Genomic DNA, 16,928 nt, shown 5'->3' with positions numbered 1-16,928 from the left:
ACACATCTTAAAAAAAATTACATCTTTTGTTGGTATGGGGTCTGTCATTATACATTTATGAGCATTGTAATTTGATAGCCAACAAAAATATTCATGTTTTGGAAATAGTCAACGTTTGCAAACTTTTAGAAAAATAGTCAAACAGCCTATATGGCATAAATGATAGCTAATAAAAATTATTTTTATGACCTTAGTTTTTTTAATTCGTCACTTTCTCTCTCCTATTTTGAATTCGTCATTTTCTCTCTCTTGTTTTGAATTCGTCACTTTCTCTCTCATACTTTCTTTCATACGTTTTTTTTCATAAAAACTTCAAAAATCCATATATATCTCATATGAACTCGAAATTGAGTGATTTCAAATCCTACGGATTCGTGGCGCCGAGATCTTCAAAAATAGATCTATTCTGTTTGATGAAAAATCATGTTTAATGCGTTATATTTACGTGTGTTTGTAATGACTTTTCCATAAATATTCAATAAATTTCCATTTATTTTCAGATGATTTCCGAAAATTTTCAGTTATTTTCATATCTAAGGCAGTAACGTGATTTTTTTACATCTATGGCATTAAAAATTATTTTTCATCCAACACAATGGTTCTATTTTTTTTTAAGATCTCGGTGACACAAATCCGTAGGATTTGGAATCATTCAATTTTCGAGTTCATATGAGATAGATATGGATTTTTGAAGTTTGGATGAAAAAAAAAATGTTTGTAGAAAAGTATGAAAGAGAAAGTAACGAATTCAAAACCAAAAGAAAGAGAAAATGACGAAAAAATAAATCGCTAAATTGATTTAATGACACTTTTGGAATTTTAACTCATTATCTTAACTGGCACTTAATACATTCAACTATTTTCATATAACTTTTTAAACGTTTGCTAAATCTCAAACATTAAGATTAAGATGACTTAATTAGTTACAAATTTCTACATTTATAAAGTTTTAAAGGCATAATTTGGCTTTTTGAAGATTGTCGGGCAAGTCTGTTCGATTCTTATAGTTTAGGTTTAGAAAGAATTTAAAATAAAATAAAATAAAATAAAAAGCTAACACACGCGAAGCCAGTCTACAAAACCGAATCAGAATCTCCCACGTCAGAAAAAAAGATTTCATGAAGAAACGACACTTCATGCTTGGTCGTTTCCGATATAACGGGGGACGATGAGTTTTTATTATATATTTTTGCATCAAAGACACGAAGTCTGGTTTCACTTCCGAGAGAGAGAGAGAGAGAGAGAGAGAGAGAGAGAGAGAGAATGGAATCGACGGCGTCGTTTTTGGAGAACAGATATTGGATTCTGAGGCACGGAAAGAGCATTCCCAACGAGAGAGGCCTCATCGTTTCATCTATGGTTTCTTTTCTTCTTTTTTTTTCTTTTCAAAATCATGTTTTGGTTCTTATGTGTTTAATTTTAATCCTTATACCGTGATTTTGCGGACAGAAAAATGGGATTTTTCCGGAGTATGAATTGGCCTCAGAAGGCGTGAACCAGGCACAATTGGCTGGTGAATTATTTCAAAAGGTTCGCTTTTTTTTTCTTTTTTTTTTTTTTTTTTTTTTTTTTTTTTTAAAGAAGAAGACTATATGGGCAAATTTCTGGTAAATTTAGTTTTTTCGAATTATTTCAATTGGCTGATACTGTTTATTGAATGTGTAGGAATTGAATGAAAACAACATTCCACTTGAAAATGTTCGAATCTGTTACTCGCCATTTTCAAGAACAAGTCACACTGCCAAGGTCGTTGCGTCTGTGCTCAACATTCCGTTTGAGGGCTCTCAATGCAAGGTAAAAGCCATTTTGCTTTTATTTTATTTAATTTTTGGTATTAAAAAACATTCCAAAGCCTTTCACATATTGAGACTTTATTGCACAGATCATAGAAGATCTTAGAGAGCGTTACTTTGGACCTTCGTTTGAGCTTCAATCACATGACAAGGTTGGCTGATGTTTGAGATCTGAGCAATGAAGCTAATATGGCAATGAATCTCTACTCTTTTTTTTTTAAATAATAATTCTGTGAATAGTATGCAGAGATATGGGATCTTGATGTGGAAGACCCTTTCATGAGAGCAGAAGAAGGCGGAGAAAGTGTTGATGATGTTGTGTCTAGGCTTGCCAAGGCTATTGCAACCATTGAGGCTGAGTTTCAGGGGTAAATTAGTCCATCTCTCTTAATTGATGGAAAACTCATGGTCGATAGATACGAATGACTACAAAAATTTAATAGTGACGATTACAAGAATTCGGTGGATTTTGGAAACTTCAAAGATTTTCTACATAATTTTGTTATTTGAAAGAAGAAGAAAAAAAAAATCTTTGGAATTTTGGATTTTTAATAACGGAACAAATATTTGCACATTTGGGCGCCGATGAACGGTGAAACACGAAATTTTAGTGATCATTTGCCGAAATTTCGGATTTATTAAAGCATTGGCAAAATCCGTGGTGTTGCCAGAAATAATTTTCATTATAGACCATTTAAAGGAATTTGAAGGTAACCCATCATTCAAATGATTCTATTGTATAGCTCTTATTGCGGAGCAAAGAAATCTTTGGATTTGATCTTCATCAGAGTGGTCGGTTGTTGTGTACTTTGATTTTTTGCAGGCTAACAATATTGATCGTTAGCCATGGCGATCCGCTTCAAATCCTTCAGACGATACTCAATGCAGCAAAGGAAACGAAAGAAGCCGAAGACTTTGAAACAAGAATTAAAGCGGTTAGAGTCGGTCCCGTGTTGTCGCAGCACCGGAAATTTGCGCTGCTCACCGGAGAACTCCGGGCAGTTATTTGATAAAAATTGAGCTCTGGAGTGATTCTTTCTAACATTGTTACTAGCTTTTCATGGAACTATGCTTTTGTTGTCTCAATTAAATTTTGAATAAACAATAATATATTCCTAGAGTTTTGGTTGATAGTCACTTTTTTTTTTTAATGAGTTTACCAATTTGATATGAATATAACTCGTGATTTTATTTTCGTCCCGGTTTAAATAACTAAAAACCAAATCACCAGTGTTCGATTCTCATCCAACCACAAATCATTAAATTATGCATTTACAGAAGTTCTTGATTTGGTAACTAGTTTTTATACATTTGGCACGTTAAAATCATATTAAAAAAAATGTAGAAAAATGTATATTTGAATCAATCCAATAAACTCGCAAACTCCGGATTATATATTTAATACAAAAAAAAGAAAAAAAAAAAAAAAACGGTGGAATGCAATGACCCTTGAAGATGTATCAATAATTGACGTTAAAGATGCAATCAAAAACTGTTGACTTCCATTATAAGCTTCTAAGAAACAAAGAAAGGGTGAAAAGAAACTGTTAATGCCTGAAAATGGATCAACACGAAAACCGGTCCGCGGTTCGGTCTAGGGCCGGACCCTATGACCGCGCAGTGGTCGAACGGGGAAGTTGTCCCAACACATGTACCTCCGCCGTGCCGGAAAATGATTTCCGACGACTCGTCACCTGAGAAAAGAGTGAAGAATGAGCTAAAGGACCGCGGAGGGGTTTCCTCCGGCGGGCACTCCGACGCTCAACATTAGTCTAGGTGTCGTGCTTCAAGTTCTAGAGAGAGAAGCTCTGATGAGAGAGAAGCAGAGGTTTTGTAAGTGTGAGCAAACTTACCTCCAAATGAGGAATCTGGAGGTATTTATAGAAGTATGATGAGTCGGGGTAGGATGGTCATTTCATTTTTTCCTTGATCTTTGTAGGGGACGGCCCTGCACAATGCTTGGACCTCCCTTGCCCTTGGTCGCGTTGGAGTTTACCTCGCCTTTGGATGGATCGGGACTTTCCCTTGGTGAGACCGGGACGTCGTCCCCCTTGTCCCTAATAAGGCCGAGACATTTCCCTCCTTGCCATCGACGGGGCTGGGTCCTTCCTTCCTTGCCCTTGGCAGGGTTGGGCCCTTCCTTCCTTGCCCTTGGCAGGGCTGGGTCCTCCCCTCCCAAGGCTGGGACCTTCCCTCCTTGCCCTTGGCAGGGTTGGGTCCTTCCTTCATTGCCCTTGGCAGGGCTGGGTCCTTCCCTCCTTGCCCTCGGCGGGGCTGGGGTTTTTCTTCCTCGTCCTTGGCAGGGCTGGGTCCTTCCCTCCCAGGGTTGGGTCCTTCCCTCCTTGCCCTCGGCGGGGCTGGGTCTTTCCTTCCTTGTCCTTGGCAGGGCTGGGCCCTTCCTTCCTTGCCCTTTGGCAGGGCTGGGTCCTCACCTCCCAGGGCTGGGACCTTCCCTCCTTGTCCTTGGCAGGGCTGGGTCCTTCCTTCCTTGCCCTTGGCAGGGAAGTGTCCTTCCCTCCTTGCCCTCGGCGGGGCTGGGGTTTTTCTTCCTCGCCCTTGGCAGGGCTGGGTCCTTCCCTCCCAGGGCTGGGTCCTTCCTTCCTTGCCCTTGGCAGGGCTGGGTCCTTCCCTCCCTGCCCTTGGCAGGGCTGGGTTCCTCAATTTTTGGGTTGGGCTTGATGTTTCTTTTGGGTGAGGGAAAATCTCTCATAACAGAAACTCTATTACGTTTAAATTTTCAAAAGATAACCCAGATCCTTGAGATCACCCCAAATTACACAGGAACTATATAAGATCTTTTCAATACAAGAAGAAGAAACTCTGGAAGATACCAGGAGAGTGCAGAAGCAGTAAAGTACCAAGGGGGAAGAAGCTTCGAACCACATACCGTAAGTATCCCGAGCCTCTATCTTTTTACTATTGATTAAAAAAAATGTATGAAGAAATCATGAAAGTAATACAAAAAATTTGTGAGATAGACTTTGAATCAAACATGAACACCAATAGGATGTTCAAATCCGAATTACACTTAGTTAAACAACCCTTAGTAAGTAACTTAAAAGAACTCATTAAGACATATAAATTAACAAGAATCATTAGAGAAAAAGAAGAAGAAAAACTTAGCATGGAAAATATACTTCATAACCAAAATGATGAAAGCTTTGGATAGAATTAAAGAAAATCATTTGGAACAAAACTAATTATATTTTCAAAAAAAAAAATACAAGAGAATACCTTTGAGAATAAGACTTCTAGTTTCATAACTACAAAGACTGTCTCAGGTATATAATACGAACCTCATAATGGAAACTGTTTTTGATAAATTAAACGACGTAGATTTTGAGGATGACCTTGAAATAAATAAAGAATTTGAACAGGTTTTGAGAAAAAGAATTGAAACCATAGAAAATAAATACAAAGAATTTGAAGAAGAAGTCCAACACATTTGGACAAAAGAAGAACTAAGGTATCAAAAGATGTTAACACAAAGGAAAATTGAATTTTTCAGAAAAATGATACATAACATTCTACAGATAAGAAGAGAGATTATTTTAGATAAACAATAATTTTCATCCGCAGCATTTTCCCTAGGAGATTTGGAAATTTTCGGTATCATGGAAAAAGAATTAATACATACAACAAAGAATAATGATAATCAATTCACAGAAGAAAATGATGATCAAAACGAATACTCTTTAAGTATGGTCTTCACTGAAGATAAATTTAAAGAGATAACAAAACATAAGTTCGAAAAGAAAGAACTTATTTTTCAACCTGGAGTTTTCACAAAACTAAGTAAAACTCTACATTTGAGACAAAAGCATGTTTATTATAACATCATCACAAAGGAATATGCTACTAGAATAGACGAATCTCATAGCATTAAGTTGATTACTAAGAAAGAAATCAACGAGGTGTTTAACCAAATTGACAAAAAGAAAAGAAATAGTATAAAATTCCTATACGTAGGCGGAGTAGAAATACTTATAGAAGCCTTGTTTAGGAATGGACTAAACACACCCATGGGAGTGACTGTCAGAGATGGAAGAATAAGGAATTATGAGGAGAGTATACTTGGAAAAATATCAGGAAACCTATGCTACAAGAGAATAGGATTTACCGTATACCCAGGATACTCGATAGCTATCACAGATAGAAACATACAAGATGTCTTAACCCTGGACTATAACTTCCAGAAGAAAAACCTCATGAAAGAAGGAAATTCACCCATAACTATCAAATACGTCATGGGAATAACACTAAGTAACCAATCAGGTCTAGACATTAAGAAGGACCACGACCATTTAGAAATAAATAATATCTTTAAGGATGTCACGGAAAAAACCCTACCGAATAGAACTTTCATAGAGGAGGAACAAATAAGAGAAACCAACAGGGAACTCTTAGAAGAACTTAGACAAAGAAACACTAGACGGCCAACACTAGAAAGAGCCAGTTCTAGCAGACAAATCAGGTATAATCCTAGAGATCATGCATTAGAAAGCCAACCAACTAGATTCTCTACCTCAACCAGGACACCTGAAAGTCACATAGAGAGAAACCTAGAAATGGAACTCTTTAGGTCAGAAGACCTTAGGAGGAATATTGAAAGAATAAACAGAAACGTAGAAGTAATTAGATCCTCGATAGGGTTGGAAGAGTAATGGAGGATATAACTAAACCCCATTACTATCAAGACAACATACAAAAATATATCCCAAGAAGAGATAATAAAAATGATAGGAAATTCCTTTTTATTAGACAATGGGAAGGAAAAACTATAAATGAAAATATAGTTCATATAGGCTATGCTCTTAACAACGCAAACGCCTTGTTGGGAGAAAACTATATTAGAACTATAAACAAATTAAAAAACAAAATTGATTTATCACCACTGGAACGGTCGATAAACAATAATAATAATAATAAGATCGATTCCCTTACCAAGGAAATCGAAAAAACTAGTGGGAGTGAGAACAACTCACAAACGCTAAAAGAAATAAAAAAATACGCTAGAGAGCATTCTAGGAAAGAATGACTCTGGGAAGTTCAAGGATTTGGAGAAACAAATCAAAGAACTAACTAACACAGTGAACGACATACAAAGGACAGTTAAAACCTTAAACGACAAGGTTTAATATGTCACTCTCCGAGGTTAACAAGGAGATCCAAGGAACTGTAAACGAAGTCAAGAAACTCTTGATGGACTTACAAGAACTTGAGAAAAGGATCACCAGACAAGTGGCAGATCTACGAAGTAATTTTGCCAAAGACATGAAGAATATCCTAAACAAACACGAAATGGAAATGAAGAACTATATCGAAACAGCGGCAACTAAGGTCATCAAAGAAGGAGAAGACTGTAAATGCCAAGAAGAATTTAAAAAACTTTTAGACCCATTTAATGGAAGAGCTGTCAAAACAGCACCAGATCAATACACGCAAAGGGAAAGCATACCGGAACCATCTTCCCTACCAAGAAGGAAAGAAAAGGTATCATTCCCAGAAGAAGACCCGGAAGAAGAACCAAGAACGAGGTATATAGGTCAGAAACAACCCATAAGAGAAACAGTACAACCATTTATATTCGGTTATACTAGATACCCACAAAGATAAATAGGGAATTATGAATTTCTCTATAGAAGAAACAGACAGCCAACAACCACTAGATGAAGATTTACTCAAGGAAATAGAGGAACATTTCAATGAGCTAAATATAGAGTCATCAGCTTCTGATATAGGATCAGAACCAGAAGATATCCCCGAAACATCCATAGGACACCAAATGTTCATGGACAGAACGGCGGAATCAGGAACAACAAGCGCAAATTTTTCAGAAGAAATTCCACGAAAATCCGCGGCTACTTCAGGACCTACCAGGACGCAAAATGTCCCAGTAGGAAAGATACCCGAAGGAATAACTAACACTAGAGCCTTGAATCTTGATTGTGGAACGGATCAAGAACAAAACATCAGAATCCAGAAATGGTACAATGAGATGAAGGTACTAGTATACGCGAATGAATATCTAAGCATGGTTACGAATGACCCAAGGGCAATTAGGGAAGCCATTCTGGTAACATTAACAGGAAATGTTGCTAAATGGGCAAAATACCTAATTTTTCTCGTAGACTTAGACAGAAGCGGAATTGAATACTTAGAAGCATTCGTTCATGCTTTATATCAAGAGTTCTTAGGAAAAGATTATAACGCTTTCCTAGAAGAAACGAATAACATTGAACAGCAAGAAGCAATTTTCAGGCTAGATAACATGAGACTTTGCAATCTCTGTGATCTAGAAGCATTCATATGCGAATACCTGAAGAATTATTACAAAGTAAGCGATCGAACGCTACAACCTAGATATAGGAATCTTATATTTGATAAAATACCACATGGGTTTGGAATAGATCTAAAGACAAGTTTCCCAAACTCAACTTACCCCCAAACAATTGGAGGAGCCATAAGATCGATAAGAGGAAAACTTCTCTTGACCTGTAAAGACATATCAGAGAAGAAGAAGGTCAGGAAAGCGTTAAGGAAAGGATATTGTTGTGAAAAATAGGAATTCACAATAAAAGATTTCGGATGTAAAGGGCAGAAGGATAGAAGAACATCCAAGGCCTATTACTACAAAAAAAGCTTAAAACAAATACAGGAACAAGAAGTACCGAAGTTTCAAAAGATACTCCACCAAAAGGTACAAAAAAGATTTTAATAATTCATACAAAAAACCACAGTTCAGGAAGAAATTTTTCAAAAGAAAACCTGAATGGAAGAAAAAAAAACCCCATGCCCAAAAGGAAAGGGAAAAGATTGCAGATGTTGGCTCTGTAATGAGCAAGGACATTATGCAAACGAATGCCCGGTAAGAGCAACCCGGCATGACAATCAAAACTGGAAAAATAGGGTAAAATATCTAGAAGACTTAAGAATACTAGACATATACCCTATAGAAGATAATCTAATAAAGGATAAAGAAGAAATTCTCTACGTAGATTATTCCGAATCAGAAGAAGAAACTACAGATGAGGATATTGAATTCATTCAAGGATCTACATCGAAGGAAATCGAAGAAGATGAATAGAATTCATAGTATACACAACATTACGAACCCAAACTCAATCTACATACCAGTAGGATTAAAGCACAAAGGGCACAAGAAATTTCATGTGCATGCCCTGATAGATATAGGAGCATCTTTATGCATAGCATCAAAACACATATTCCCGGAGTCAGCCTGGCAAGACACTAAAAAGACTTTAGTGGCAAAAATTGCTAATGGAGAAAGCATAGCAATCACAAAATGTATCGAAAACCAAAAGGTTGAGATACAAGGAATGGAATTCATAATTGATATCATTTATCAATTTGAATCAGGTCTAGATTTCATAATAGGAAACAATTTCTTATTAAAACAACAACCGACCATTCAGAAGAATGACCATTTCATCTTGACAAAGGACAAGTCAAGAATATGCATACCAAAGGTGAGAGAAGCGAAGAAAATAGGACAACAAGATTTTCTCGCAAACTACAGAAAAAACAAAAATATAAAAATGGAAAATATTGCCGTATTAGAAGAAAACAACAATAGCTTTTTAGATATTTTCAACGAAGAATGTCATTTGTTCCTTAACAAATGCCAGGAAGAAAATGAGATTGAGAAATTATTTGAAAAACTTTGTTCAGAAAACCCTCAGGATCAAACAATCAAACGAAAAAAGTTCCAAGCTAAAATAGAGCTCAAGGACGAAGAAGACACGATTGACCAACCACCAAGACGAGTCAATCAAGAAGACACGCAAATATTCAAAAAAGAAATAGACAAACTTCTATCACAAGGATTAATTGAAGTTTCCAAAGGACGACACAGTTCACCAGCTTTTTATGTCGCAAAAAAGGATACGACAGATAAAAGGTTAGTCATTGACTATAGAGAAGTAAACGAGAAAACCAAAATGGATGCTTATAAAATCCCACATAAGGAGGATTTGCTTAGCTTCATAGGAGGAAAACAACATTTCTCATCAATCGATTGCAAGTCAGGATTCTGGCAAATACAACTGCACCCCGATTCAAGAGAAGTCACAGCATTCAGCTGTCCATAAGGATTATTCCAATGGAATGTATTACCATTTGGATTAAAGCAAGCACCAGGTATTTTCCAAAGGTTCATGGACGAAACCTTTAAACCTTACACCCAATTCTGTTGTGTGTATATAGATGATGTATTAATCTATTCTGATACATTAGATCAACATTACAAAGACGTAAAATTCATTTTACACCTTTTTGAAAAGGATGGAATTATCCTTAGTAAGAAAAAATCAGTTTTCATCAAACAGGAAATTGATTACTTAGGACTAACCATCAAACAGGGAAATTACACCTTACAACCACACATTCTTATAAAGATATCTGAATTTCCAAGTAAGATTAGTGATAAGAAACAATTACAAAAAATTTTAGGAATTCTTACGTACGCTGAGGGATATATCAAAAATCTTTCGGAAATAAGAAAACCTTTACAAACAATGTTGAAAGAAGACTACAAATGGAATTGGAAAGAATCCGATACCAAGTATGTTGACGGAGTCAAATTAAAGATTCTAAAAAACATACCAAATTTACATTTTCCTAAGCTCAATGACATCATGATCATTGAAACAGACGCATCGGACCAATACTGGGCCGGATGTCTAAAGGCTTACACAGGAGAAAAAACTTTTGAAGAATTAAAAAATTCAAAGGGAAAAATACACAAAGAAGAACAGTTGTGTAAATACACAAGTGGATCCTTTTCAGGAGCTACCTTAAATTATCACTCTAACGAAAAAGAATTATTGGCAATTCTCAAAACAGTCAAAAAATTTGAGATACACATAATTCAACAACCTTTCTTAATTAGGACCACGGATTGAAATCTCGCGTGAGATGGGGGTATCTCGCGCGAGTTCTCGTTTCTTGCCTAGGTGCGAGAGCGAGATGTTAATAACTCGCAAAATTGTCCGTTTCTCGCGATATCTCGCAATATATCTCACGTTTTGAAATTAAAACGAAGTTACCTCATTTTTTCGTTCAAACGAAGTTAAAAAATGAAAAAAAAAATCACCCAAAGCAAGATCTGCAAAAGCAGCAAAACCGTCGTTAAGAAAAAGCTCTGCAAATCTCTCATTTTCCATCGCGAGATCTGTTGAAATCTCTCGTCTTCCCGCGCCGGACCTTCGTTTTCCTTCACGTAGCTGTCCAACTCCAACTTCGCCCAAGCATGGTAACTGTAGATCTGGGTTTTGAATTTTTTTTTATGCAATCTGGTGAACTTCCGTGTGTGACTTGCTCAAAAATCAAAGCTGGAAACTTTCTTTTTGGTAGCTTAGGGGAAGAGAAGAAGTTTGCACTTAATTTGCAGATCTGAAAAAAAAAATGAAAAAAATGAAATGAGGAAGAAGATGGCAACGTTATTCCGATTCATAAAAGCAAGTTTGGTTGCATTTTGTAATGATTTTTTTTTTGAAGCAAGTGATATCATTTTTTAATTACTTTTTTTAACAATTTTTGGGAAGTGGAAAGGAATGGAAAACGTGGGCTTGGTCTTGGTCTTTATAATTGAATATATCATTATCACATACCTTGCATTAATTAGGCAAGATTCATGCACGGAACCAAATCAATAACATTGACTTTTCAACAAATAATAATAATAATAATAATATTAATAACCCATTAAATATGCAATCTTTAAAATGTTTTTTTTTTAATTCGAATTTAAATCTTTATGTTGTTGATTTAGAATTAGATGTAATTAATAATTAATTTGATCTAAATGTAATTAAATTTTTTTATTATTTATTGCTTGTTTGATCTAATTCTTAGTTAGTTGTTATTGTCACGTTGTTCATTATTGTTAATGTTGATATATTTTGTTAATTCAGATTTAATAGTTGAAGAATGAGTTCAGATCCGGCCCGGAAATATTGTACGCCCATTGAGGGAAAGACGAACGGTTTCGTATGCAACTTTTGTGGCCATGAGATGAAAGGCGGAGGTGTTACTGGGGTGAAGAATCACCTTGCCGCTACAGATAATCGAAGAAGTACGACGGTGTGTGATAAGTGTCCTCCAGAAGTAAGGGAGGAGATGAGATAGTGTCTTTTCGCCGTATCCGATAAGAAGAAGTCCAAAAGTAGTTTTGGAGCATATCTTCGATCTAAAACCACCAAAGGACTTCGTAGATACGAGTCAGATAAAGAGAACGATGGCGAGGAGGTCTTAGTCCGATCAACTATGAAGAGGGTGAGACAGCAAGAAGCAGCTGAGCAATGGAGGGCAGAACGAGAGGGACCCGGTGGATCTTCAGCGGAACCTCGTTTGCAACGATCATCATCTCTAGCTCCATCCTTATACAAATCCCCCAGTTCTCGGCAACAAAGGGTTGATGTGATGTCCATACCAGGATACGCGATGAAAATCGGACGGAACATTTGCAAGTTCTTTGTTCACGAGCACATTCCGGCATCTAAGGCGGACTCACATCATTTTCGAAACATGATCCAGTCCGCTCAGGAGTTTGGTAAGTGAATTAAAAGTTGTTATATTTAATTTCGTATTTATCATATTTAGTTTATTTATTAAGTATTTTGTTTTGTAGGTCCTAACGTTCCGTTGCCGTCTCCGTATGATATTCACAACAAGTATCTTGATGCCGAGGTTACTGATATGCAAAAATATGTCGATGACCAAAGGCCGAACTGGGAGAAGTTTGGATGTACGATCTTGTCTGATGGTTGGACGGGCCCCACCAGGCTAAGCATCATAAATATAATGGTGTATTGTGCTGGAACGACGGTGTTCTTAAAGTCGATTGACGCGTCCAACAACAGTAAGAATGGAGACTATATTGATGGCATCCTCAAAGATGCCATGAATGAAGTTGGGAAGCACAATGTTATACAAATCGTGACGGATAATGGATCTAACTACAAAAAGGCTGGGCAAAAGTTGATGAAGAGGTACAACTTGTATTTTAAATTTGTTATTTTAATTTCAAATTTATCATATTGATTAAGTACTAAGTTTTATAGGTTCAATGTGTATTGGACTCCATGCGCCGCTCATTGCATGGACTTGATGTTTGAAGATATCGGGAAGAGAGGGAACGTTGAAGCCGTCGTTAAGGCAGCTAGAATGATATCAAAGTTCATCTACAATCATGGTCAACTATTATCCAATCTAAGAGACATTTCCCCAGGTGAAATTGTGCGTCCTGGGACAACAAGGTTCGCTACGAACTATTTGGCTCTTAGAAGTCTTCGCGAAAAAAGAGCTGCGCTGAAACAAATGTTTACGAGTCAATGGTGGGACGATCACAAGCTAGCTCGTACGCAGACAGGTAGATCTGTTTCGGAGAATGTTTTGTCCCAACGATTTTGGCACGGAGTTGACGACGTATGTGGTATCTTTGAGCCGATGTACAGTTGTCTACGATTGGTCGACACCGAAGTTCATCCAACCATGGGATTATTATACTACGTATTCCATGAGATGAAAAAAAGATTGGAGGGACTTCACGGGAAAAAATGGGTTGTTGATATTGTCGAGAACAGGTGGACCAGCCAACTTTGTCATCCATTACATGAAGCAGGTAACCGTTACGTTTAACATTTTTAATGAGGTTAACTATTTTAGACGTTATAGTTATTAACAATTATCTGTTCTTTTTAATGTAGCTTACTACCTTAATCCAAAGTTACAGTACAACAGAGAGGTTCATATGGATAGTACACACATGGCATCGGTGACAAAGGTCTTTGACGTTTTGCACCCACACGATGATTCATCTAGGCTAGGACACGAGGTATTTATATTCTTGGTATTTATGCACATGTCTTTGATATTAATTTCTAATGATTTATATTTTCAAATATACAGTTGTTAGCATTTCGAGACGCTAAAGGAGACTTTTGTCAAAAAAGTGCGATATCAGCGATGGGTACTCTAGCAGCAGGTAATAATTTCACGTAATGATTTAAGATGGTTTATAGTTTGACTTTTAAGGTTGATAATGTGTATGTATTTTAGCAAATTGGTGGGAGCTTTATGGAAATGCTACTCCGACATTGCAAAAATTAGCTATGCGAATCCTTTCCCAAACTGCGTCTTCATCAGCATGCGAAAAGGAATTGGAGCACATTTGCATTAGTGCACACAAAGCAACGGAACCGCCTAGCATACAAGAGGTTGGAGAAACTTGTATTTTGCAGTTATAACATGAAGCTGAACATGAGAGACATGAAGTACAAGTTCGATAATTCAGTGGTGCCTTTAGATCCTTTGGACATCATCGAACGGGCTTTTGAAAGGTCGGGAGCCCAAAATGAAGGAGATGATGAGATGCTTCACTGGATTGATCATGTTCACCTAGATGACGAAAATCAGAACCCAGATATGCACATTGCTGAAGAGGCTGCAAATCTTGGAGTTGATGTCAACCAAGTTTTGAACGAAAACGTCCCCCCCCCCTCCCTCCCATCGACAGACTCAAGACGTTTCAAGTTCTTCGGATGATACTGGTCATGCCTCGGATGATAACGCAGGTAAGATTGCTCTCATAATTTAATAAAACAAGTTTTTATTTTCTAATTCCGTTTTTATTATAATCATAGGAGGTGGTGGTGGTGGTGGTGAAGAACGTGGCGAGCAATACAACAGCGGTGGTGAATACGATCCTCAATTCGGCAGCGGTGGTGGATATAGCGTACCACAAATGGACGATGAATACGACCGCATGAATCCAGCCTTTTTTGAGTCAGGATATGGAGGCAATACGTACGGAGGTTTGTCTGATGCAATGTCATTCTCTTCTACTAGCAAAGATGTTGATCAATTGTCACAGTTTTTCGGTGGGTTCTCGATTACACCGGAGGACTCAAAATCCTCGCATCCAATTGAGCCGCATGACGGGTCTTATAGTTATCCTGAGTATCCGATGATAGTCCCCGTGACTGTGCATGTCCCCGTCATCCCTGTCTCTCCCCCCATTTTAAGGGAATTTTACCAACCACATGAGCCACAACCTCGTATTCGTTACCGACCAGGTTTCCCAAAATACTCCATTTATGTTGCATTAGATCAGTATAATTACGATCGTCACGTGGAGACTTATATGACTACATATGCTCACATGATGACTTGGTACGAGTATTGTCTGATGCAAGACCAACAACCTCATACATTTCAGGGCCCCCGACACTCTACCTACGAGTAGCAACAATGACTGTGAACTCTACTTTTTTTGTGTGAGAAATCTCTATTATGTGTATAATTATTTGTTTTCTTTATTTAGTGTGACTTTGCTTGAGAACTCTATATTACATGTGTATTGATTTGTACTCTACATAGAATTTCATGTTTGGAATTTTGAAAACTTTATTTTAAAAATTTATATAGATTGTGTATCCTAAACTTATACAAATCATAATTAAAAAGTTGTTCAAATACCCCGCGGAATACCCTTTTTTTTGCGGTATATCCCACGAAATGCGGTATACCACACGGTACGAGATACCCCGAACGTTCATCAAATACCACGAGATACCACGGTACGAGACGAGATACCCCCCAAAAAAAAAGTGCGGTACGGCCGCGAGATGCGAGATTTTAATCCTTGATTAGGACAGATAATAATAATCTGGCTTACTTTAAGAAAATGAAATTCGACAAAAGATCTGCAAGATCAAGATCTAGATGGATACGATGGCAACTCGAACTAGCCGAGTATCAATACGAAATTAACCACATTGCATGTATTGACAATGCTTTACCAGATTGTCTAACACGCGAATGGAGACCAAGGGGCTAGGTTTATAATGACCAACAATGTCCGAATAATTATGGGTATTAATAAACTCAAATATACATATAAAAAGAGATCATATACAATCCACCGAGAAAACGGTATAAAACCGGACAAGGATAAGTCTATAAAAACCCTCGATACAAATGAAAATTGGTCGAGAATCATCTCACGCTATGATGAGAAGGAGATTAACACAGGTACAATTGCTAAACGCAGGAAACAGACGATGAACATGGACGAACTTAAACAAAAGCTGGAACGAGCCATAGAAGAATATGAAGAATTCATGATAGATGCAAACAGCAAAAGACAAGCGTTGATCCAGAAGGTTCACCACCTAGAACAAAAGGTGGGGATTACCCCAACAGTTTTTAGGATGTTTGAAATTCCCCAGGAAGGAGGAGGATCAAGCACTACCTCAAACATAACACAAACCACCTCAGATCAGAAAAAGCCAGTAGACCAGAAAGAGCCTACCCCAACACCCGTAAGACCAATAACACTACTTACCCTAAATGATTTCCAGAAACATGTAAATCAAGTTAGGCAGATTACCAACCTCTCAAAAATCATAGAAGAAGAACGAGACTACAAACAGGCACTAGAAAAGCCTAAACCCAGGGAAGAAAAAAGCCTTAGACCTAGACTAAGCCTTAGGCCAGGAAATCGAAACAAACAACTCATTGACCTTCACAGGATGAACCTAGAAGAGAAAAGAGAACCAAAAATCCAAATAACCAAACCAACAATCCACAGTTTCTTTGAAGATGCCAACAGCATTAGGAAACTTGCAAACGGAGAAACAGCCATCGTACAAATAACCGACGGTGCAGAGATATCACGAATAAAGACCCGCAAAGGAGTCGACCCATCAATAGTAAGGAGGTTCTTTGACATCGGTCTTATCACGATGATCCAAGTCTCAGAAAATGCAAAAGAAATCTAACTTCTGCCGGAAGACATAATTAGAAATGTCCAGAAGTATCTCAGAGTCACACGAAGAAAAGAGTGCGTACTAGACATCATGTCTACCATCGCAGATTGGAGCGAACAACAGGTGGAATATATCGAACCCATATTCTACATCAAGATCCGGCCAGCAACGCCCCTAATCACATCCAACGAACCAAAGGAAGACGTTTTTCCGGAGAAGGTAACCGAGCTCGGAACCACGGCTGCCATCAACATATTGAAAGCTATATCCAGGATCAACCTCGACACAAAGCTCAAAGCAGAACTGGTTTCAGGAAACATTCTGATAACCATAGGGAGCAAAG

At 37.5% G+C, this 16,928-nt stretch overlaps 2 protein-coding genes across 2 annotated transcripts; both read left to right on the top strand.

Annotated features, from left to right (window-relative positions):
* Positions 1 to 1,190: 1,190 nt before the first annotated feature.
* On the top strand, positions 1,191 to 2,924 carry LOC149389439 (uncharacterized). Its single transcript, XM_089623866.1, has 6 exons — positions 1,191 to 1,359; positions 1,450 to 1,530; positions 1,666 to 1,794; positions 1,883 to 1,945; positions 2,034 to 2,161; positions 2,617 to 2,924. Exons 1-6 carry the CDS (start codon positions 1,264 to 1,266, stop codon positions 2,801 to 2,803), a joined length of 684 nt encoding a protein of 227 aa, XP_089479992.1. The 5' UTR covers positions 1,191 to 1,263; the 3' UTR covers positions 2,804 to 2,924.
* Positions 2,925 to 12,080: 9,156 nt separating this feature from the next.
* On the top strand, positions 12,081 to 14,062 carry LOC149389438 (uncharacterized). Its single transcript, XM_089622625.1, has 6 exons — positions 12,081 to 12,366; positions 12,445 to 12,805; positions 12,878 to 13,437; positions 13,523 to 13,650; positions 13,725 to 13,800; positions 13,875 to 14,062. The coding sequence occupies exons 1-6, from the start codon at positions 12,081 to 12,083 to the stop codon at positions 14,060 to 14,062; spliced, it is 1,599 nt and encodes a 532-aa protein (XP_089478751.1).
* The last annotated feature ends 2,866 nt before the right edge of the window (positions 14,063 to 16,928 follow it).

This window comes from Urtica dioica, chromosome 8, assembly GCF_054948205.1.
Source record: "Urtica dioica subsp. dioica isolate 48M chromosome 8, U.dioica_male_clone48M_v1_H2, whole genome shotgun sequence".
Lineage (NCBI taxonomy): Eukaryota > Viridiplantae > Streptophyta > Magnoliopsida > Rosales > Urticaceae > Urtica > Urtica dioica.
This window is presented reverse-complemented; position numbering and strand designations above follow the sequence as displayed.

Coding starts and splice junctions, on each gene's coding strand:
- LOC149389439 (XM_089623866.1), top strand. CDS start 1,264: ATGGAATCGACGGCGTCGTTTTTGGAGAACAGATATTGGATTCTGAGG. Junction 1,360..1,449: donor GCCTCATCGTTTCATCTATG/GTTTCTTTTCTT, acceptor TTTTGCGGACAG/AAAAATGGGATTTTTCCGGA. Junction 1,795..1,882: donor TTGAGGGCTCTCAATGCAAG/GTAAAAGCCATT, acceptor TTTATTGCACAG/ATCATAGAAGATCTTAGAGA.
- LOC149389438 (XM_089622625.1), top strand. CDS start 12,081: ATGAAGAGGGTGAGACAGCAAGAAGCAGCTGAGCAATGGAGGGCAGAA. Junction 12,367..12,444: donor CCAGTCCGCTCAGGAGTTTG/GTAAGTGAATTA, acceptor TTTGTTTTGTAG/GTCCTAACGTTCCGTTGCCG. Junction 13,801..13,874: donor GATGGGTACTCTAGCAGCAG/GTAATAATTTCA, acceptor TATGTATTTTAG/CAAATTGGTGGGAGCTTTAT.